At 39.7% G+C, this 22,753-nt stretch overlaps 1 protein-coding gene and 1 pseudogene across 1 annotated transcript; one reads left to right on the top strand and one right to left on the bottom strand.

Moving 5' to 3' along the window:
* Positions 1-1,976: 1,976 nt before the first annotated feature.
* On the top strand, positions 1,977-3,626 carry LOC146369803 (uncharacterized). The gene is made up of 2 exons (XM_084910745.1): positions 1,977-2,369; positions 2,873-3,626. The coding sequence occupies exons 1-2, from the start codon at positions 2,047-2,049 to the stop codon at positions 3,624-3,626; spliced, it is 1,077 nt and encodes a 358-aa protein (XP_084766871.1). The 5' UTR covers positions 1,977-2,046.
* A 398-nt stretch (positions 3,627-4,024) lies between these two features.
* On the bottom strand, positions 4,025-5,342 carry LOC146369802 (uncharacterized; annotated as a pseudogene).
* Positions 5,343-22,753: the final 17,411 nt, after the last annotated feature.

Here is a 22,753-nt window from a genome sequence, read left to right as displayed (position 1 = left end):
GCTCTCACACACACTACTGAAACACTCTCACACACACTACTGAAACGCTCTCACACACACTACTGAAATTTTAGCTCTCACACACACTACTGAAACGCTCTCACACACACTACTGAAATTTTAGCTCTCACACACACTACTGAAACGCTCTCACACACACTACTGAAATTTTACCTCTCACACACACTACTGAAACACTCTCACACACACTACTGAAACGCTCTCACACACACTACTGAAATTTAACCTTTCACACACACTACTGAAACCCTCTCACACACACTACTGAAATTTTACCTCTCACACACACTACTGAAATGCTCTCACACACACTACTGAAACGCTCTCACACACACTACTGAAATTTTACCTCTCACACACACTACTGAAATGCTCTCACACACACTACTGAAACGCTCTCATACACACTACTGAAACGCTCTCACACACACTACTGAAATGCTCTCACACACACTACTGAAACGCTCTCACACACACTACTGAAATTTTAGCTCTCACACACACTACTGAAACGCTCTCACACACACTACTGAAACGCTCTCACACACACTACTGAAATTTTAGCTCTCACACACACTACTGAAACGCTCTCACACACACTACTGAAACGCTCTCACACACACTACTGAAATTTTACCTCTCACACACACTACTGAAATGCTCTCACACACACTACTGAAATTTTACCTCTCACACACACTACTGAAATTTTACCTCTCACACACACTACTGAAACACTCACACACACTACTGAAACGCTCTCACACACACTACTGAAATTTTACCTCTCACACACACTACTGAAACCCTCTCACACACACTACTGAAATTTTACCTCTCACACACACTACTGAAACGCTCTCACACACACTACTGAAACGCTCTCACACACACTACTGAAATTTTACCTCTCACACACACTACTGAAATGCTCTCACACACACTACTGAAATGCTCTCACACACACTACTGAAACGCTCTCACACACACTACTGAAATGCTCTCACACACACTACTGAAATTTTAGCTCTCACACACACTACTGAAACGCTCTCACACACACTACTGAAACACTCTCACACACACTACTGAAACGCTCTCACACACACTACTGAAATTTTAGCTCTCACACACACTACTGAAACGCTCTCACACACACTACTGAAACGCTCTCACACACACTACTGAAACGCTCTCACACACACTACTGAAATTTTAGCTCTCACACACACTACTGAAACGCTCTCACACACACTACTGAAACGCTCTCACACACACTACTGAAATTTTACCTCTCACACACACTACTGAAACGCTCTCACACACACTACTGAAAACCAAGAAGATTTCAATTGAACAGGAAGGTATTTTAGCTGCACAGGAACGTGAGGAAAAACAAATAACACATTAATGCACAGCTAACACCGCGGTGACGTCTACAACAGTCTGTTAGAGGTATAATTGAAAAATATTTTGCCTTCATCAGTGACTATCCAAACATTGTTGTAGGGTAGCAGCCTATTGCAACAAGTCGGGGCATCCTGGCTATGCTAGCTGCCCGTATAATCTGGAAAGACTGTGTCTGACAGTACCTCATCTACAATGAAATTACATCGGATCCTTGTCATTTTTTACATACATTCTTTGTTGTTTGAGGTGAGAACCAATGAAGAAGATGTTGAAAGATTTTTTACTTGTGCTCTGCAATGTATTGGGGCGCTCCAAAATGAAAATTCGGACAATATCAGACAAGAGCGGCTTTATAGAGAGCTAGATGATCATACACGAACTCGATCAGAATTTCTTGCTGCTGTATCTCGATATGATCCCAATAATAGGGTTGCCACCAACCTACTAGGATCCTTGTATAGATGCTTTTGCAGCTTGCTACATGAATATGATGCTAGACAGAGATCTGCTTATGTGACCCACAGATTGTTACCCCCAACCACCTTGAGTGGTCATCCAGGTCGGCCACGATACACTATATCTGCTGAACAGATTTCTCACTTTGTTTCCATTGGTATGACATGGCAGAGAATTGCATCATGCTTTGGAATAAGTCGAAGAACCCTGTACAGACACAGACAAACTTTGGGAGTTGAGCCATTAAGCTATGTGGATATTTCAAATCAAGAACTGAATGGCCTTGTGACGGATATCCTACAGAACACTCCAAATGCAGGGGAAGTATACATTCTTGGAAGTCTGAGATCTCGTGGCTTAAGAGTTCAACGTTGGAGGGTCAGACAAAGTCTACAGGAAGTGGATCCTATTGGACGTGCATTTAGACGTCGTCATGCGATAAGGCGAAGGATCTATAGTGTTCAGGCCCCCAACCACTTATGGTAAGTTCACTGGTTTGAAACAAATGGTCAGGCCTTGTGTTTAAAAGTATTAACACAATACATCAAAATTAAAGGTCCTTCATTCAAAACATTACTGAAGTTAATCTATATGATCAGCATAAGATAATAATAATAATAATAAAAAAATAACAATAACCAAAAAAACTGAAATTGATATAAGTATGTTAAATATTTGGGGGATTCATAGTACATCAATTTAGATGTCGTCTAATGTATATACTGTTGAGTTGTTTAATCCTTTATTTCACATCACAATTTTAATCTCTAACATCGATTGTGCCAGGTAAACGTAGTGTGGAAAAAGACATTTTATGCCACTGTGTGTATGTGTGTGCACGTGTGAGAGAGAGGTGTGGTGTTGTTGAAGTAAATGTACAAAATGAAACCTCTAGTTTTTGTTTAAGTACAGGGTCAGGAATTCATTACTAAATAATATGAACAAACATGTGGAACTGTAGTAATGCTTTCTGATCTCTCAACAGGCATTTTGACGGCAATCACAAGTTGATTAGATGGCGCTTGGTCCTGCATGGCTGTGTTGATGGCTTCAGCCGAACTATCATATACTTATGTTGCTTATCCAATAACAGAGCCTCAAGTGTCTTGTCATTATTTTTGGAAGGAATACAAAACTTTGGTTTGCCCTTAAGGGTCAGGTGTGATCATGGTATGGAAAATATACAGGTTGCTCGTTTTATGTTACAGAGAAGAGGAGTAGGCAGTGTTATTACAGGTGTTTCAGTACATAACCAAAGAATTGAAAGACTGTGGGCAGAACTCAACAGAGTTGTATCAAGACACTTTATAAATATCTTTAACTTTATGGAAGAACAGGGTATGTTGGATTCACTGAATGAGCTACATCTTTTTTGTCTGCATTATGTTTATTTGCCAAGGATTGAAAGAGCATTAACAGAATTTGTCAATCAGTGGAACAACCATGGTCTCTGTACACAAGGAGGACAGACCCCTCTTCAGCTGTGGCATACAGGTGTCACAAACAATGTGGGAATCCTGTCGTTTATAAATGACATTTTTCATGTTGATAACTATTATGGCGTTGATGAAGAAGGGCCATTACCAGAACTTCAAACAAACAATAATGTCAATATTCCAGATATTGACATCAACATAAATGAGACTGCAATGAACATAATTCAACAAGTGAATCCATTAGAAAATGATGGAAATCATGGAATAGATGTGTTTTCTTCACTTTTACACCTTCTACATTAAATAAAATATTTTGCAAAAAATCAACCCCTTCCTCATTTTTCCCCATATCATCTGAGAATTTCACACAGATCATCAAGTTGGGATCATAAGATAGCCTTTGAAAACCACGCAAGGCTCCCTCCCACACAGCAGAGCGATTTACATTAAATTTGCACTGCTGTTTTGTGCTAATTTTGCTTGATAGTTCCAGCAGTATCTCTTGAACAGGGACTTTTTCTGCACTAAAAAAAGAAAATAAAACAGAAAATAAAACATATCAGCCATGTAGTAATGTTACAGAATTTGAGAATATGTGTCACACTGATCATAGAGATTTAAAGCTTAAAAGTTTTATATTGATTTGACAATTCTGGAAAGCTATAATCATGTCTCAAACTCAAATTCTGTATGTTTGTTACTCACATCTGATTCTCCAAGCTCCCAATTATAGCTTGATTTAAATCCTCATCATCTGAAGAATCGCCAGAAAGAGATGCCACGAGAGTTAAATATGAAGAATAATCTTCATCATTAACGCTCATGGAAGGGATGTCTTCACTTCTTGCATTGAAATCTCTGCTGTGACTGCTTGTGCTAGGTTTGTCATCACTTCTTGCCATGTAGCCTTCATCACAAATGCTGTTCCCATCACTTCCTTGCTTTGCTCGTTGCCTTTTACCAACACTCCTTCCAATACAGTTGGTCCCAGTATCATCTTCTTCATCACTGCTAGTGCCAGGGTTATCACCTTTAACATGACTTCTTAACCTTGTAGTGACTTGGCTGCTCATGTCTTGTTGGATTTTTGAACTATCAACTTCAAAACAATCATTGTCACTGTCCTTATCAGTTGCACAACTGCTTATGCTGATTTGGAGCTGATGTGGGAAGGATCTTTGTCTTCATCTGATTCACTCTTCAACAGAGAAAGACCAAAAACATATATCAAAAGCAAGTAATTATAGCTTATCTTAAAAAGATTAAAATAAGAAATATCCATATTGATTGCTCCCAAACACTTGTTTTAAATAAATATATTCTATTTTGCTAGAAGCCCAATTGTTGACATGTTTTTTCCCAAATCATGATTACTTTTCATTCTTTTAGGAACTTACTAAAAGAGTTCTTGATGGCCTTACATAGAGGGCTTTGGTTTTAAAAACCTTTAGGATCAGCATCCCATTCAGCTCCTGACCATCTTGGAGCTTTGGAGACACCAGCTTATTGCCACAAGCCATTAGAAACTCGAGGCTACAAAAAATAAATAGGGACAACAACAATTGCTAATTAGTTAAATATTTTAAATATTAGTTAAGTATTTTATTATATACTGTTCTGTTTGTGTATGCTTTTATGACTTAAATTCTACTGGTATAGTCCATATGTTTTTATAATGATGAATAATATTTTAAACTTCTTTACTTTGGTATATTATCTTTAAGTACAAGTCATTACATGAATACACACAGTAACAATAAACAATAGTATTTTACCTGACATCCTCTGGAATGCGTTCACCAAAGCTTTCCTTGATGTGTTTCACGACAGTTTGGTTGTCCCAGGTCTTCTGGAATTCAAAAGCACTGAGGATGTGCCCATGTTTGTGTAACCATAATTTTGAACCTTGTTTGCACACTACTCCCCATGATGGAGTTGGAAGTAGTATAACATCTTTGTTGAAATGGTCATGCTGCTGGGCCATAGCTCTGAAATATAAATATAACTATTAGATACCATAAACAACAGCAAGTGATAACTAATAATACTCAGATGCAGACAGCAGAACACTATCCAAACCCCTACACAGAATGCTTTCATAGACAAAATTGTTGTAGTTAGGCAAACATAAGGGTTAATTTTATATACTTTTTTTTATACTTTTCCGAGAATACGTGCTTCTTTTGTGGTTCGCACTCCTTCTGACATTTCTTTGGAGGTGGAGGAAAACCAAAGTAATTGCTTAAAGGAGCGTCTTCGACATCTTTAAGAGTTCTAAACAAATGTCTGTCCTCCTCCAGAAAATCCTATGTACGCAAACACGCGTTGCAACTTCTTATCTTGTGCGCGTCTTTTGTTTTGACAGCGAATGCACACCTGCGGACCACTTATGTGCACCCCTGGTTATTATTTAGCTTGTCATATTGCAGCCACAGAAATTCTTTTGTCCATGAAACCATAAAGCTGCACTTTCTTTTTGCCTTATAGTCTGATTTGTCATAACTTTTTCGTTTTGTGGTAAGCTTTTCTTTGGCTGTCACTTCTTCACCCTGACCTGTCTTATTTGGCTCAGCAGAACTAAAATACATATCCTGCTGCTTTTACACACGCACTCACATAACGCTCAGCGATTCCCTGCGCGATCAACCTCTCACATGTTTAAGCTTGCTGCGGGAGATTTCACTTGTCATGTTTGCGTAGTAAGCTAACGATTGATAAGACGATGTCAGAGGAATTGGTGCGCAAATTATCGTCACTCACCAATCAGTACTGTCGCTCTCTATACACAGTTCGCGCGATTGCAAAGTGAAAGCAAAAAACAAGCGCAAATTCAAACGCGATTTCAATATGTCACATATTGACAGTGGCTCACCGATGCCAATGACATAATTACCCAGCTACATTTCCGAAAGAATGCAAAAGCATTGACATATATTTTTTCCTTCCTATGATAGCCCGACGGGCAGGGCTGAGATAGATTTTGGTAGCCCGACTGGAAAAATCGCTAGCCCCGGGACGTCGGGCTAGCGATTTTGCGAGCCCTGCAGTATATTCTTAAATATCAGACTATTACATATGGCCCCATTTCAGGCAAGTGAATACGAACTCATTAAACTTTGTAACTACCTTTTTCTTCTGGTGCCTGATGTCCAGCTGCCGAAGCATTGCCGAGTTTGATAACGTGGTGCAGGTGCACATTCTCTCCTGACTGTAGATGTCGCTGGCATGGGCAAGCTGCTACGTTGACGTGAGGGAAAAAGGGATGTTAAGTGACTATCCAGTCCGTCCACACTGGTACTTGCAACAAGTTGCTGCCCCACGACTGTCGCATTTGACAAAGTTCTGATGGTCTCTGCTGAGGCTAATATACTGTTGAGTAATGCGGCTGCTTCACTTAGGCTACTAGCAGGTTGCTGAGTAGACATCTGTGTAGTGGTTTGAAGTGTACCACTTTTTCCTTCACTTTCCTGGTCTGGACACAACTTCCTGTTCATCTGAAACTCCTTCCTGTTCAACTGAAATGCCTTCCTGTTTAACTGAAATGCCTTCCTGTTCAACTGAAATGCCTTCCTGTTCAACTGAAACACCTTCCTGTTTAACTGAAATGCCTTCCTGTTCAACTGAAACGCCTTCCTGTTCAACTGAAATGCCTTCCTGTTTAACTGAAATGCCTTCCTGTTCAACTGAAACGCCTTCCTGTTCAACTGAAACGCCTTCCTGTTCAACTGAAACGCCTTCCTGTTTAACTGAAACGCCTTCCTGTTCAACTGAAACGCCTTCCTGTTCAACTGAAATGCCTTGGATTTTCAGTAGTGTGTGTGAGAGCGTTTCAGTAGTGTGTGTGAGAGCTAAAATTTCAGTAGTGTGTGTGAGAGCGTTTCAGTAGTGTGTGTGAGAGTGTTTCAGTAGTGTGTGTGAGAGCGTTTCAGTAGTGTGTGTGAGAGCTAAAATTTCAGTAGTGTGTGTGAGAGCGTTTCAGTAGTGTGTGTGAGAGCGTTTCAGTAGTGTGTGTGAGAGCGTTTCAGTAGTGTGTGTGAGAGCGTTTCAGTAGTGTGTGTGAGAGCGTTTCAGTAATAATGTCCCTTACGGCACCTCATACAAAACAACCTGAAGAGCCGGTTCGGAGCCGAAAGAGCCGGCTCTTTTTAGTAAGCTGAGCCAAAAGAGCCGGTTCTCTAAAAAGAGCCGGAAATCCCATCACTAGTGTCCAGGCCTTGTTTTTTTTTTTTTTTTTTTTTCCCTTTTCATGCTGTGCCCCCCCTGCAATGGCTCTGCGCCCCCCCTAAGGGGGCGGGCCCCACACTTTGGGAAGGTCTGTGCTAAGCTGCCAGGTCTGTTAAGTAAGCTACTAGATTTGTACAAAATATAGTACATGTGAATTTACTGCTATGGTAAATGGTAAATGGACTGGTTCTTATATAGCGCTTTGCTACTCTTCTGAGAGCTCAAAGTGCTTTACCCATTCACACACAAGCACATTTTTCTTAGTGCTTTCTAACTAACATTCACACATACATCATTCATACTCCGATGGATGCATCGGAGAGCAATTTGGGGTTAATATCTTGCCCAAGGATATTTGGCATGCAGACTAGGGGAAGCCAGGAATCGAACCAACAACCTTCCGCCTGAGCTACAGCCACCCCTATAAAGCTGTAAAATGAAGCTATAACTTCAGCTGTACATTTAATTAAATTTGTTTATTATTTTATTTTGTGTGTTTTCATCTTACATCTATCCCTCATCCTGTCAAGGAAAATGTAGATAGTTTGCAGGAGCAGGAGATTTCTTTTTGGGGCAGTCAAGCTGTGAGCTGACAGTTAGATTGGCAACAGTAATACGGTTTAAAGATATCATTTACTGTTTTATTTTTCTTGCTACCTCCATACAAGTGTGTCTGTTAATTTGTCATGTCTGTGATGGTGGTCTAGCCACCCTCACTAACTGTGCCGAGTACACTGTGTCTTTTAAAGTTTCATTAGGACAGCATGTAGCTGGAGCAAAGTAACAAACAGGCATGCTCCTGTTAAAACGCAACATGTATAAGCGATATTACAGTGACTGTGACTGTCAGGGGCTGGGTCTGTGACCAAGCAGTTTCGTTTTGTTTTGTATTTTTGTTCATTCTGAGTTTGAATTTCATTCTAGTTTTACTTCTTCTATAGCTCCTGATTTAAGTCTTTTCTGGTCTTCAGTGTCAATATGTCATGTGTTTCTTGTCTGCGTGCATGTTGTCAAGTTTGTGTCATGTTTAAGTCTCTCATCATTTCCTGTTTTATTTTGAAGAGGTATGGTGTCCCATGTTCATTGTGTTTAGTTTCACTTCCCCTGTGGTGTCATTGGGCCTTTCTCAATATGCGTACTTATGCGTACTTGTGCGTACTTGCGTTCTCGTGTACTCGTGATACGTCATCAGTCGGAGACCAAGTACTGTTCCAATTCGAAGTACGCATCAAGCCGAGAACGCGAAAAAGTCCCGGATGTGTTCTCGCTCCGCCCGTTTTATCGAGCATGCATCGGTGGTGACTTGTGTGGACTTGGTACAGCTAAATATCCCAGAATGCATTTCGTCCAAAACTCAAACGCGGCAATGGTGGACGAGCGGGGCTAAAAACTTTTAAATATTACTCTTTCTGGGTCACAAAATAAACTTTTAAGTTATTTTCAAGCGAGAATGTAGCTGTGTAAGCTTCAAATATCTGCTCGATTTATCAAGATATCATATATTTCCAAACGCGCTCCGACGTTTTCGGAGACGTCTGTGACCCGCCAGCTCCATAGCAGACAGTGAGGTCGAGGATTATTACAGCCGGCGAGAACAGCGGACTCCCGGCACATCGTTTTCAACCCCCCCATGGTCTTTTCGCTACTCAGGTTAAACAAACCCCAAGCCCCAGTAGCTGTCTATTGTATTGAGTGTCCACTAAAATAAAAATAAAAGCGTTCTAACATCTCACCTGCTTGTTTTTATTAAGGTATGTACACGTATGTACATGTACACTATTTTTATTGATAGAGATTTCACTACTGAGGTTAAACATGATATATAAGTCACTTAGATCACTTCTAAATGTTAATGTTTGGTTTATTTCAGTGTTTTATTTGTTCCTGAGTAAACCGGTTTGGCTGTGATTAAATTTAAGCTTCATAACATATTACTCACAGTTAAATTAAGAGGGGACGGCAGTAAAAACTCCGGACCTGTGACATCATCAAGTACGCTGGTGTTCCAATTGTACAAATCGCGAGTCCGTGCTCGCGTTCTCGGCAAGTCCGTACTCCCGTGCGTTCTCGGCGAGTACGTACTCACGTACTTGAGAATTGAGAAAGGGCCATTGTCTTCACTCTAATCAGCTGTTTCCCCAGGTGTTTCCACTTCCCCCATTACCCTTTTGTGTATTTAAGTCCTCTGTCCTCCTTTGTTCAGTGTCAGGTCAACTGTTGTCCTTTGTGCCATGTCTCCATCTTCCAGGTATCTTTGTATCCACACCAAGTTTCATGTTTAGGGTTTTTCATGTTTATTTTTAGTTTTCCCAGTTTAAGTTATAGTTTATTCTTGTCTTTGTTTGCCTTTTGCATTGCTTTGTATTTCTCCATCAACCATATTAAATGGCTCACTTTTAGTTAATTCAAGTTTGGTTCCACGTTTCTTTGTCTGCATTTGGTGATTCACAATATATACAGTCTGTTTCTGCATACTGCGACAGTGACTGGTGAAATGCACTCCAACTTAAAAAAAAATCAAATAGAAAAAAACAACAAAATTTTAATAAAATACAGTCAAAACAGGAAAAAAAAAGCGGTCAGCAGCATCCAACTACTGAATTGTTTTTGGGAAGACAATAATGTGAGGAATAGCTGTGGAAGTGACAAGCTAACGGTAAATAGGTAATATTAAACATGCATGTACATTATTATATGATTCATGTAATTAAAACACACATTACCTTATAATAATGAAGAGCCCTCTACTTCTTTAGAGCGCATCTCTGTGCAATCCTAAGATATTTTGGTTTCTGTGTTCAACCTCTCAGGGCCACCAAACAAAGAGGAGTTAAAAGTGGACAAAATAATTCCTCGTTTACAGCACTGAGTAGTGTCAATTTTGAAAATGGCTTTTCATTAGAGCCATTAAGATGTCATTGATCACGCTAGGGTGTTAAGTGATGAGAAAAACAACTCATTATAAAAGTTTTGCATTACTAAAATTAAACCCCTTTAAATTAAGTTTGCACATATTGGTGATATTGTGAAGAGGGTTTGCAGTCTATTTTGCTTTTACCTCTGTGTATAATTTCAGTGATTGATATCGATATAGCTAAAACTGACTATTATGTTGAGTTCTGCAGCTGTATTGGCTTGCAGGTTTTCTTCTTTTCACCCAGACTCTGGAATAACCTCCCCGTTCATATTCGCACTGCCGAGTCTATCCAGTCTTTTAAATTACGTCTTAAAACTTATTTTTTTACTTTGGCTTTTGATTCTGTCTAGTTGGCTGTTTTAGCTTGTTGCGTTGTTACCTATTGTTTGTTGTCCTCTTTTATTGTTTGTTTTAACTGTCTCATGTTTTTATTGACTGTGAAGCACTATGGTCAACACTGTTGTTTTAATATGTGCTATATAAATAAATTTTGATTTGATTTGATTTGATTTGATTCTTCTTCTTTCAGCTGCTCCCTTAAAGGATCACCACAGTGGATCTGCCTCCACCTCGCCCTATTCCTAACATCCTCTGTCACACCAGCCTTCACTGCACCCATAAACCTTCTCTGTGGTCTTTTTTTCTACCTGCCCAACAGCTCCTCCCGCAAGATCCTTTGTCCAGCATATCCACTGTCTCCTCTCCGCATGTCCAAACCATCTCAGTCTTTGTCTCCAGATCATTCAACCTGAGCTGCCCCTCTAATGTACTTATTTTGACACCTATCCCTCTTGTTTACTCCTAACAGAATTCTTACCACCTTCAACTCTACCAACACCACCTCCTGTTTTTTTTTTTTTTTTGTCAGTGCCACGGTCTCCAAACAACCATAGCAGGTCTCAGCGTCCTCTTGTAAACCTTCTCTTTAATTCTTCCTTCTGTCACATATCATCCCTGACACTCATGTCCAACTACTCCATCCTGCCTGCACTCTCTTCTTCATCAATCTTGTGGACTGTCCATTGCTTTAGATGGTTCACATCAAGTATTGAAACGTATCCAATGTCATTACCTCTTCTCCTTGTATCCGTTATACTTGCCTCCCTTTCATTCTGTCATGCTTATACTGCCTTGAATTCCTTGTCTCTTCAATGCAACAAAACATCATACTCCACGAAAGACTCCTGCCTATCAATATTTTATCACCACTGCAAACAAGAAGGAACTACATCTATGATGTACTCCTCTATCCACACTGAACCCATCTGACACTCACTTGTGAACAAAACCCTGCGATACTTACGTTCCTCTGCTTGGGGCTTCGACTCATCCCAGACCAGGAGTGGGCACTCCACTTTTTCGGTGTGAGAACGATGTCTTATACTTGGAGGTGCTGATTCTCAATCCTGCCGCTTCCATCACTGTAGGCATGACAGTGGGATTGAGGAGATCCACTGCCTGACTCTATCCTTAGTTGCGGTCAGCAGCATCCAACTACCACTGTATAACACTGAGTGTGAGTAGAGGGCAGCTTCCCAGAGTTATCTGATGATTTGTCAGAATTGCTTTGAGGCTGAGCCTTGTTCCATGATCTCACTGAACTCCATCCACAATCAAGTTTTTGCATCTGTCAGTACCAGAGCCGCGCTCCGCTCCACAGTTCCACTGGCTAACCAAGCCTGATAAGACTCCTGCTCCTGCCTGAAATTTCTTGTCTTCTTAACGGGGTCGGGACCATCAGTTGTGTTGTGCGGCAGTCTGGTTGGTACACAACTGACAGCCCTATTTGACAACTGTTAGAATTCATATTATGTCAAAAACCAATCAGTTAAGTAAAAAGAAAAGATAGTCCATCATTACTTTAAGAGCTGAAGGTCAGTCAGTTTGAAAAATTGCAAAAACTTTGAATGTGTCCTCAAGTACAGTTGCAAAAAAACATCAAGCGCTATGAAGGAAAACCAAGAGTCACCTCTGCTGCTGAGGATAAATTCATCCGAGTCACCAGCCTCAGAAATCGCAAAGTAACATCACTTTATATTAGAGCCCAGATAAATGCTTCACAGAGTTCCAGTAGCAGACACATCTCTACATGAACTGTTCAGAGGAGACTGTGCGAATCAGGCCTTTATGGTCAAATAGCTGCTAAGAAACCACTACCAAGGAAAAGCAACAAGTAGAAGAGATTTGTTTGGGCCAAGAATGGATGGTCTCTACATGCATGGTTCCCACTGTGATGCATGGGGGAGGAGGTGTGATGGTGTGGGGGTGCTTTGCTGGTGCCATTTCAGGTGATTACCTCACGAAGCTGATTGAGAGAGTGCTGAGAGTGTGCAGAGCAGTAATCAAAGCAAAGAGTGGCTATTTTGAAAGTTCTAAAATAATAAAAGAAAATGTGTTATTTCACACTTTTGTTTACTACATAATTCCATGTGTGTTTATTCATAATTTTGATGCCTTCAGTGAGAATCTACAATATAAAAAGTCATGAAAATATAGAAAACTGACTGGTAGTGTATCTATGAACTGACAGAAGCCAAATGATTAGCTATAACATCCAAAACTGGTTTATAAAAATACTAAAAGTGAACAAAGTAACAAAAGAGACTTTAGACTCAAAGCTGGGGACACAAACTACAATGTTCCAGAAAGGACTTTATGTGCTGCACATGATTGTGTTGGATAAAGAAACAGTTTCAGGAGTAGAGAAAGCAATGTGTAATACACCACAGGGTTGCTAAAAGGTGGATTTGTCTGTTTGTTCAAGGCAGCATTCTGCACTTTCATTCTGTTATACAACAACACATATGATGAAAACAATATTTTTTTCCATCTTATTGCCACTGAAGACACTTGGTCTGTAATCAGCAGGTATCTCAGACAATGGAATAGATCTGTGGCAAAAACAAAAAACAACTACAAGAGAAACAGTTGACAGGAGAAGCCTCATTTTAAAAATATTGTCTAAGATGCAATACGGAAAATACTACTGTGGGGTGGTTCATCAGTTATTCTGGCAGTTTTATGTATCATCACCTAAAAGGTAAGGTGGAGGCCTTTCCAACATCCACAGCGCTTTCTGCATCTTTAGTTGGCTTTGATTTATTTCTTTTCAGGAATCCATTTCATATAAAATATTATCCTTTTAAATTATACTGCTAAAAGCAAAATAACAGCCTAAGCACTTTGTGACAGCCCACCTGACAAGCCAAATAATAACTGCTTGATTTTTTTGCTTTGTTAATTAGTACCTCCACTTCTTTGTCAGTAAAGTTGTTGTCATGACCTTTTTCTTTATTCAGTACTGTCACCCACAACCGTGGGAAGCTGTTAACCATACATGGTTCATTAGGATTGTTTCTTCTTGTGAATGTCGTTGATTATGAAAGCATTCAGTTCAGCCTCTGTCACAATGGCCAGGGGATACACAATAAATGGAAAACATCATGTAATGGATGCATCAAGAGGTAACTAAATGTGAGGAGGTGGTCTTTCACTATGGAATGTTTGTTTGCAAATTCAGTGTAGTTTGCAAATTCAGCCTACCGCTGCATTGTTTTTATTTTCACTGTCAACTTGTGCATTTGCCAAGTAATTGTATTCAGTATATTGTCATATTCTTTTTGCAACAAGGCAAAGTAGTGACTCAATTTGAGAGCTTGTAAGAAATGTCAGGTAAGAGATGAGCTAAAATTGCCTGCCCATGCAGCACTGTAACATAAAAAGGGGTTGGTGGGATTTTCTTGTAGAATCTGCCTGTGCTACCAGGGTGAAAATATAATGTGCTGCATAGATTACATGGAACATGTGCATGCAATATGTACAATGCGCACAATGTTTTTATATAGAGTCAGACAGTCCTTCTTGAAATATTTCTAAACAACTAATACTTTGTTCTCAATATTCTCTCAAAATCGTTGACGGTGCACTGCAGTATTTACTGACTGTGTGGGCTGGCTGTGATCGGACAGTGTAGTTAAATTTTTCATGCCATTAAGCCACTGGAGAGAGTTGGTGGAATCTACTTTGGAAAGTTTTGAATGTGTTTCCAGCACACTCACTTTTGAGATTTGCTGTGCTACATAAAGAAAAAATGAAGTGTGAAATATTGACCAGCAGTACCTTCTAGTGTAAACAGAATAGGGTGCTGTTTAACAAAAGAAAACAATAAACCTCAGGAGTTCTATATTTATTTATTTTTCAGTGTTGATGACCTTCGACCCTTTGCCCTTGCTGGTTTTGTTCTGTCGTTCGGAGAGAGCTAATGTAGCCCGGAGTCCTTGCAGCTGAAATGATGAATTGGAGATGGAGTACTTTTCCCTTGAGCTGCTGTCTGATTTTATATGCTTCACTTGTTCTCAACCTGCAATTTCACTGCATCATGCACAGCTAAACATATCAAAACATATTTCCACAGCTTGATTTAGCATTGCCAAATACACTCTCAATTGGAACCGGTCAGCGATGTCTTGTGACTGCCTGCACACTGTCGACTGTACATGTGTTCTGCAGACTGTGTGTTTACAGTTTTAACACCACAGTCTTCTTCCACAAGCTGCTCCATCTGCTCCGGACCCCATTAAACAAACAGACCATATTAATTGCATAGATCCAACAGCAATTTGACTGCTCTTGAGAGCATACCACATTTGATTTCCTTTGGACTACACCACCATCCCAACACACCAGTACATGTACATCCAAGTTGCTGACTCATTTGATCTTTGCCGCTCTTCCTGGAGGGCAGGTGAGTCATTCAGCACTACTTTTGTATTTCTGTGTCTGGCTCCTGTGTAGATTTTTTTTTTTTTTTTAGATTTTTTGTAATGTCCTGTCTCTTCAACCTTCATATGCCCACCTGAGGGGAGAGGCCTTACCACAGGGTGGGGATCAATGAACTGCTGTGTTGTGCTCAGCCAGTGTAGGATCTTATTTAGAAGCCCTCCAGGTGGGGAGGATCAGTGGTGCACAGAGGGAGAGGGAGGCAAAGCCGGCATCCATTATTTATTTCCTCATTTAACACTGGCAGCAGAATCCTCGCCTACTTCCATTTGTTCAAAAAGTAGTGCTGCGTGGGGTTAATTCTCTAAAGGGGTTAATATTAGGAACATAATTGGATTCAGGCACCAGGACAGATGGGAGTTTGAAAGATAAGGGATGCGTTGTAAACACACTGAGCCTTGTCGCTGATAAAAGATCTATTTGTTCTGCCTGCTCTTTTGCTATAACGTCAGTACATGCCAGAACAGGGCAGTCCGGTGAAGCCTATTGATCTACCCTCGCGTCCTCTAATAGAGGATTGAAGAATTAGTCCTTGCCAATAAAACATAACTTATTGTCTGCACCATCCCACCCATCCGTCCCTCTATCCATTGTTCTTCTTCACCGTTTATCAGACCAAAACCCAGACGCTCTTCTAATGAGGGCTTAAGAGCAAGCTGCTTTGCGCTGTAAGTGATAAAACTCCTCAGAAGAAAAATAAGACTTCTTGAAGGTAAAATGCAGAACTTTAGTATCATGAATGGTTCTATGAACAACTTTTTATTGTCTGATAGTTGAAGGAGAACTAGAGGTAAAACAGTTTTAAAAGTAAACTTTAAAGGGAGCTTTATTCTCTCGTAGTCACAGCAGTGAATAATTGCTGGCCATGTTGTGATTTCTTTTCAAAAATCCCATTTCTGTTATGTTTAAAAGTCAGACTTCAAACGCAGCAGATCAGAAATCCATCTCAAATCAGACTTATTGAATATACCATTGACTGTGCATTAACCTTGTAAATACCTTAGCTTAGCATTAACTGTGGAGCTGCCCACCACCAAAATTTTAAGACGGTACAAAACTTACAAGGTGAAAAAAAATACCAGACTAAAACATAACGTAAACGTACACACTAAAGAACTGCAATTGTATTTTATTTAAATAAAAATCAACATTAACTTATAACACACATTCACTATTAATTAAGTTTAGCCATTTGAAACTATGCAAAGCCTCTGAATAATTGTATTACCATTTAAACAGCTGCTTTGGTCGAAAGGTATTCCTCTAAACACACAAGTACTTATATCCTTTTAATAGGATCCTGCATGTGAAAATGCTAAATGATCTGTTATTAAAATACTCTACCCATGATAATAACCACGACTGCCCCAAATGCTGAGGCACTTACCGTTAAACTTTTAAGCTCTAATTAAAAAACAGAAAAGAAGAAGAAGAAGAAATGCATTCAGCTGCTGAACCCTGGAGGATGAAATCTGTCTTCTATTCTGTTGTAAATTGAGCACACCTAGCAGCTCACTGCAGTATAATCAGGAATTAGAGGATAAATGCAGCAACTGTGAAGAGTAATACGTGCTTGCATTGCTCCTGCACCCTGAGTTTATAAAGCCCCCACCCCCATTCACCTCCCCCAAGCTTGTGGCTATGCTTCTCTGTTTGAATGTGGGATTTAAAAGTCTCTGGAGGAGCACAGTGGGTGAGTAAGAAGTGTTTTTATGTCATGCTATAAGCTTTCCACTCAAGATATTTTCTACCCTTTTAGATTCCTTCTTTTTTTCATCTCTGAATTCATGCGAATTGTGCTTTGAAATAGCACAGAGGGAGTGTGAAGTTGTGATTGCTGTGTAATAAATGAGAGAGAGAAACACTTGCAGCCCCTCAAGCTTTGACAAGTAATTAAGGGCAACTGTGCCACAGCAGAGGCTGAGTGGTGACCAGATATTATAAATAAACAAATTCAAGCACAAGGTGTTCTTAAATCACCTTATTTGCAGTTGTTGCCTCCTTCTTTCTGTTAATGAAGAACAAGTACGCATGGTAAAGGGTAAATGATGCATTGTGATATGCATTATATCGATATTGAAAGTACTGTCGCCTTTGTGGATTTCAGCACTTTTTGCAGCCTTTGTCCTTTATTTGATGCATTCCATGAGCAGCATGAAGCCCCGGTCAGCAGGTGAAGGACACCAAAGAGGCCATAGCCTCATCACCCTTGCACGTCCTTCAGCAGATGGAGTTAACCCACGGTGTTAACAACAGACGTCATAGTAGATCTGGAAGGCCTTGGTGAAAATTGAGTGTCAGGTATTTACTTGAACAGATTAAGCAGTGTCCCAGAGATTGTACGAGGCATTTCTTTAATCCTTTCAATTCTGCTACTACTTTCGCTGTCCTTCACCACCACCACGTAAACACGAGCACAGGCTGTTCGGACAACCCAATGTGTTTTGTACTGTGGTTGTTATTTCAGAGCAGTAGACATGTAAGGCTCCTTTTTTCAGTTTGTTATTTCACATTGTTATAGCAGAGTCTGTCAGTATCACCACACATCATGTCTGGCTTGTTGAGCCAGCTTTTTACAAAACGGGAACCATAAGTCCCATAACAAACCTGGATATGTGCGTGAGGGTTTGCTCTTTTCTGAAACACCACCTGCGATTGTTTTGATTTATATCTTTAAGACTTAATAACTGCTTCATGCATTTTGGGGGGAAATTAAAGGTCAAATTTAAACCAATAGTGTTTAGGAAACACAATTTGCAGGTCTCAGCCTAATCCTGCAGTTGTCTGAGTCATCACATTATGCATTCAGTCTTCACTTTATATAACACACACAGACACATATATCCTATATGTCCAGTAGAAGAAAGTGAATATACTATACCCATATCCATTGCCAAGTTATCATGGCCACTGGGAGGTCAGCAGTGTCATACTAGAGATTGTTCTTGCTGTGGTGGTTGGCAGAAAAATGATTTAGATTCATACCATAAAAGCTGTGACACACAGTCCTGCTGACCAACAGTATGTGTGCAACCTAATTAAGCCTTAAAAAAAAAATATATATATATATATATACGTTTAGTCCTTACATCAAACACTGTTATTTACATCAGAAGCTTAGTGTATTTGAAGGATTTGCCAGCTCAGTCCATGAAAGATCAAACCAGAAATTACAGCTGAACTTCTCTAACTTTTGGATGGATTTTATCAAAGGTTTTAGCTATTGGCTTGTATGCATTTATGTAATGTATCAAACTACATTACATTAAAGTTGATTGAGTTATCCAATCCATCCATCACAGAGGACATCACATCTGCATTATTGCCACATTGCCATTAATCTTGCTGGATAAAATAGTGCCACAGAGGTTTGTTGTAATGCACTGTGTACACCTTTGGTGTCATTTTTCAAAAGTCAGGGTTACCTGAGAGGGCTCAGTAGACAGAAAAATGCAAAGTGAGATGGGAAAAAAGGTTTGCACCTTATAGTATATGTTTAAAAGGGCCTAAGGGGCGTGGTTTAACTCCTAACCATGATTTTTCTTAAACAAACCATTTTCCTAATTTAACTTATGGCAACAACAGAAAAAGAGAAGTCAAGCACAAGACCAGAATTCCTGTTTCCTCAATAGAGGTTGCTTGATTAGACTTTTATTGGCTGCTGTTCTTCTTCGCAGGGCAAGATGGTATGCTGCAACAATGCCCTGCATGTCAGATAGAGTGAGATTGTGTTGAGAGGAGGGAAGAGGGCGTCCCTGTACTCTGAAACACTATGTGGGCAAATATTTAAACATTTTGGCACTTTCAATGTAAAAGTTCTCAAAAAATAGGGGATTCTTTCCCCAAATTTCATCATCTATGGCTCATATTATAATTAAAGATTCAGAGAATCCTCTGGAAACTTCTGCACATGGGACAGAGCTAAAAATCAATACTGAATGGTCATGATCTTTGTGCCGTTGGGCAGCACTGCTTTAAAAACAGACACAATTCTGCAATGAAAATCACTACAGGAGCTAAGGAGCACTTTCAAAAATCACTATCAGTGAACACAGTTCATAGCGTCTTCTACAAATACAAGTTAAAGGTCTGTGTGAATAGAAAAAAGAAAAAACAACAAGATTGAGAAACACCACGGCCTTCTCTAGGCCCAAACTCATTTAAAATGGACTAATACCAAAAAGAAAACCACCCTGTGGTCTAGCCAGAATTTGGAATTCTATTTGAAAGTCGGGGAAGTAGTACCTTCTCTTCTCTTAAGCCTCTGGAATAAAAAGAAGAGGATGAATCAAAAAGATTCAAAAAAGTGACATTTTTAGCAAAGTTTGAGTTTTTGATATCTTTGTCTTTATACCATTTTGAATAAATGTAGGATTTATACGATTTGCAAATAACTGCTTTCTGTGTTTATTTGTAACATATAAAGCACTCTGACCTTTTTCTACTAGTAGTAATACAAATAATGCAATACAGTTTGCAATACACTCTTTTTAAAACAGTGCAAAGTGCACCAGTACTTCCTGTTTACCATGCTGCTTGATGAACACATACTTGCAAAGATGAAAACCTCATATGCATATATATCATGCATTTCTAATTTACTTTACTGGGTATTATCTGAATGGCTTTTCTCGGCCCTGCCCACATAATGAGCCACTCTTTCAATCACACAAACAATGTTTTAGATGACTACAAAGGTGTAATGCTCATTAGCTGCACACTTGTGGACGCAGGAGCAACCCTGGGTCATCGCTGACAGTTCAGTGATTCATTGTAGTCCTCCCCCCCTTTTATTAGCTGTATTTCTGGCTTGCAGTTGCACTTGCATAAAAAACAACTTTGGCAGATAACCCATACTTGGGAGGTAGAGGCAGTAAAGTACATATGTAACACAGTCACAGAATTGGGGGTAAAAACTCAGCTATGGAAACAAACTTCACTTCAACCCCTCACAACAGAACATACAGAATAAATATCAGGTTTCATATCCATCCACATTGAGAGTGAAGCAAGATAATAGGAAAAAGTAAAATGAGACTGATGTTTTTATTTGTTAGTTTTCTTTTTTGTGATTTTCAAATACAAATGCATGTGGCCAAGTTCCTCTTGGTCTTTGGGGCATAGCGAATAATTGAGAACTGTGTATACTTTCATTCCCGCATTGCACATTAACAAGAAGGATGGCAGCTGATGCATTTGAAAAGAAATGTAATTGAGACTGGGTGCAGTGGACACTGAGATATTAATTTCTCAGAGGGCAAGGCCTGCTGTGGGGCATCAGATAAAATGTAATTAGGCCCACATTTCATTTCAGAGCTTCACCACTGCAAACAGAGACCTGAGGTGAACTCAGGTCACTGCTTTGATGTTAAGTAATATTGGATGCCAAATGATGTATCAATCATGCCTGTGGGCTATGTAAGTAGAATTTGCAATTATTATTCCCCGTTGTAGACTGTTTATAGGGATAAGTAAATGTTCTGACATCTTGTAGGCATATAAAACTTTAAGCACAATTTAAGCACAAACCATTATAAAACCTTTAACAAGGAAAAACTGAATGTCTTCATTGCAGTACTTGATCTTTATTGAGTTCTATTGATTTGAAAGTTCAACAAATTGTTGTGACTGGCCTTCATCAACTTTGAATAATTCTCAGTACTTCTTAGTCTTTTTATCTGGGCAGAGTAAGTAAAAGAATGAGTGAAAAGTTGAGCTTGATAGTTCATCAATTCAGCAACAGTCTAACACATTCTCGTTAGCTTTGTTTAATACCTCCTGCAACTCCCTGTTATGCATAGGATGCTCTTTAGAATCAGCTCTAGTAATACTGGTTGTCAACTGTATTGCTTCACAGACATAAACCACTGTTTCATCCACACAGAGAATTTTTTAATCTTCTTCACTCACTCTGTACTTTTTCTGCACCAAAAAAGGGGAAATACCAAGGTTTCAGGGTAAAATGACGACACTGACCCCAGCACAAAATGATGAGTTGGTAGTGACAGACTAATCCTATAACCCGGTGCGTCAGGACACCCATGCCAAAGGACAAATTGTGCATGCATGCAGAGGCTGTAACAAAATGGCACTAATCGATGCCCCGGGGATGAGAACAGGCTGATCTACTCCCACGGAGCATACATGTCAATGGTGGTGCAAAAAAGAGTGAGATAATAACGTTTTGGACACTCAGAGGAGAACTGAAAAAAGGGACTGAACTGAAAAACAAAATAACATCTCAAACAAAGAAGAAAAGAGAGAATATCTTCAGTTTTCAGATCGTATACCCAATATGAAGCAAATGAAATGAGAACGTATTAAAATGAAATGAAACCTTGTCATCAATGTGATCTGGCAGACGCTTCTAATGGTCTCGATGGCCTTTCTGGTATTTAGGACTATAGCTTTCCAGGAAAAGTGTTTTCTTCAAACCTTTTAAGATGATCTCACTAACGGAAGCAAGAGGAAACTGATCAGGAGGAAAGTATCTCCTGATCATGTTCACAAGCCAGGGAAGGATTGAGTTGGACACTAACAGAAGGCTTGGTGCAGTGTCTACAGTAATGCAGATGCTGCACCAGCCTGAGGTAAAAAGGGACTGTGTGCAAAGACAATCTACATTTACTGGTCAATCTACATCCCTACTCTCACCCCTGGCCACTAGCTATAGATAGAAAAACAAGTCTGCGGATACAAGGGGCACAAGTAGGCAAGGGTCTTATTTACTAAGGGTGTCTGGGCTCATCGGTCATTCAGGAGTGGCTAACCTCAAAGACGCTACTCATCCACTTTGAAAGAAGTCAGTTGAGGTAGTTCTTGCACCTGACTGGGAATTCTGAGGTGTTTTGGGCATTTTTTTAACTGTGAGGAGTCCCTGGGGCAGAATGTCTGAGAGACAAGTATGTTTCTCTTAAAGTCTTTCAATACAGACCCTGACAAGTAGTGAAAAATGGATGAATGGATAGATGGATGTCTAGTATTGTGTGAAAGACTACCACAACCTTTCTCCAACCAAGCAGTTTTGGCACCAAAATGTCCAAAAGAGGATTGGTTAATGTATTTCTTAATCATAGTTGGAAAATTATTTTCACAAATGAGGAAATAAGAGTCCAGCTGCCTGCCACCTACTGGCAATATCTATGCAAGTGATATCAACTGATAAAAGCCATTCGGTGGGCTGATTACATTAAAATTTGGTCATTTCACCTCTTTTTTATCTCATCCTCTTTATCACTAGATCAGTCTGTCTGTCCAGGACATATGCGATAAAAATTCTATTGAAGATTTCCATTAAAATTGTTTCCAGAGCTCTGTCATATTGGCAGTTACCAGCCTGCACCACCTGTCCGAAATGTGTGAGGCCCTCTGTGCTTCAGAGACTTCGCAGTCTAAGCCAAAGTCAATTAGTTTTACCCTCAATGGCTGCTGTAAATGCTCCATAATCATTATATTCTCAGATCTGCATGCAAAATCCCTTAGCTCTTCAGAATCCATGGAGCCTTTACTC

Source organism: Perissodus microlepis, chromosome 17 (assembly GCF_051167445.1).
Source record: "Perissodus microlepis isolate ML-2025 ecotype Zambia chromosome 17, ASM5116744v1, whole genome shotgun sequence".
Taxonomy (NCBI): Eukaryota; Metazoa; Chordata; class Actinopteri; order Cichliformes; family Cichlidae; genus Perissodus; species Perissodus microlepis.
Note: the sequence above shows the minus strand (reverse complement) of the source record. Positions and strands in the feature narration are given on the sequence as shown.

Bases quoted from the DNA above. Each gene is read 5' to 3' on its own strand.
- LOC146369803 (XM_084910745.1), top strand. From the start codon at position 2,047: ATGACATGGCAGAGAATTGCATCATGCTTTGGAATAAGTCGAAGAACC. The intron at 2,370-2,872 runs GTAAGTTCACTG...ATCTCTCAACAG, and splicing joins CAGGCCCCCAACCACTTATG to GCATTTTGACGGCAATCACA.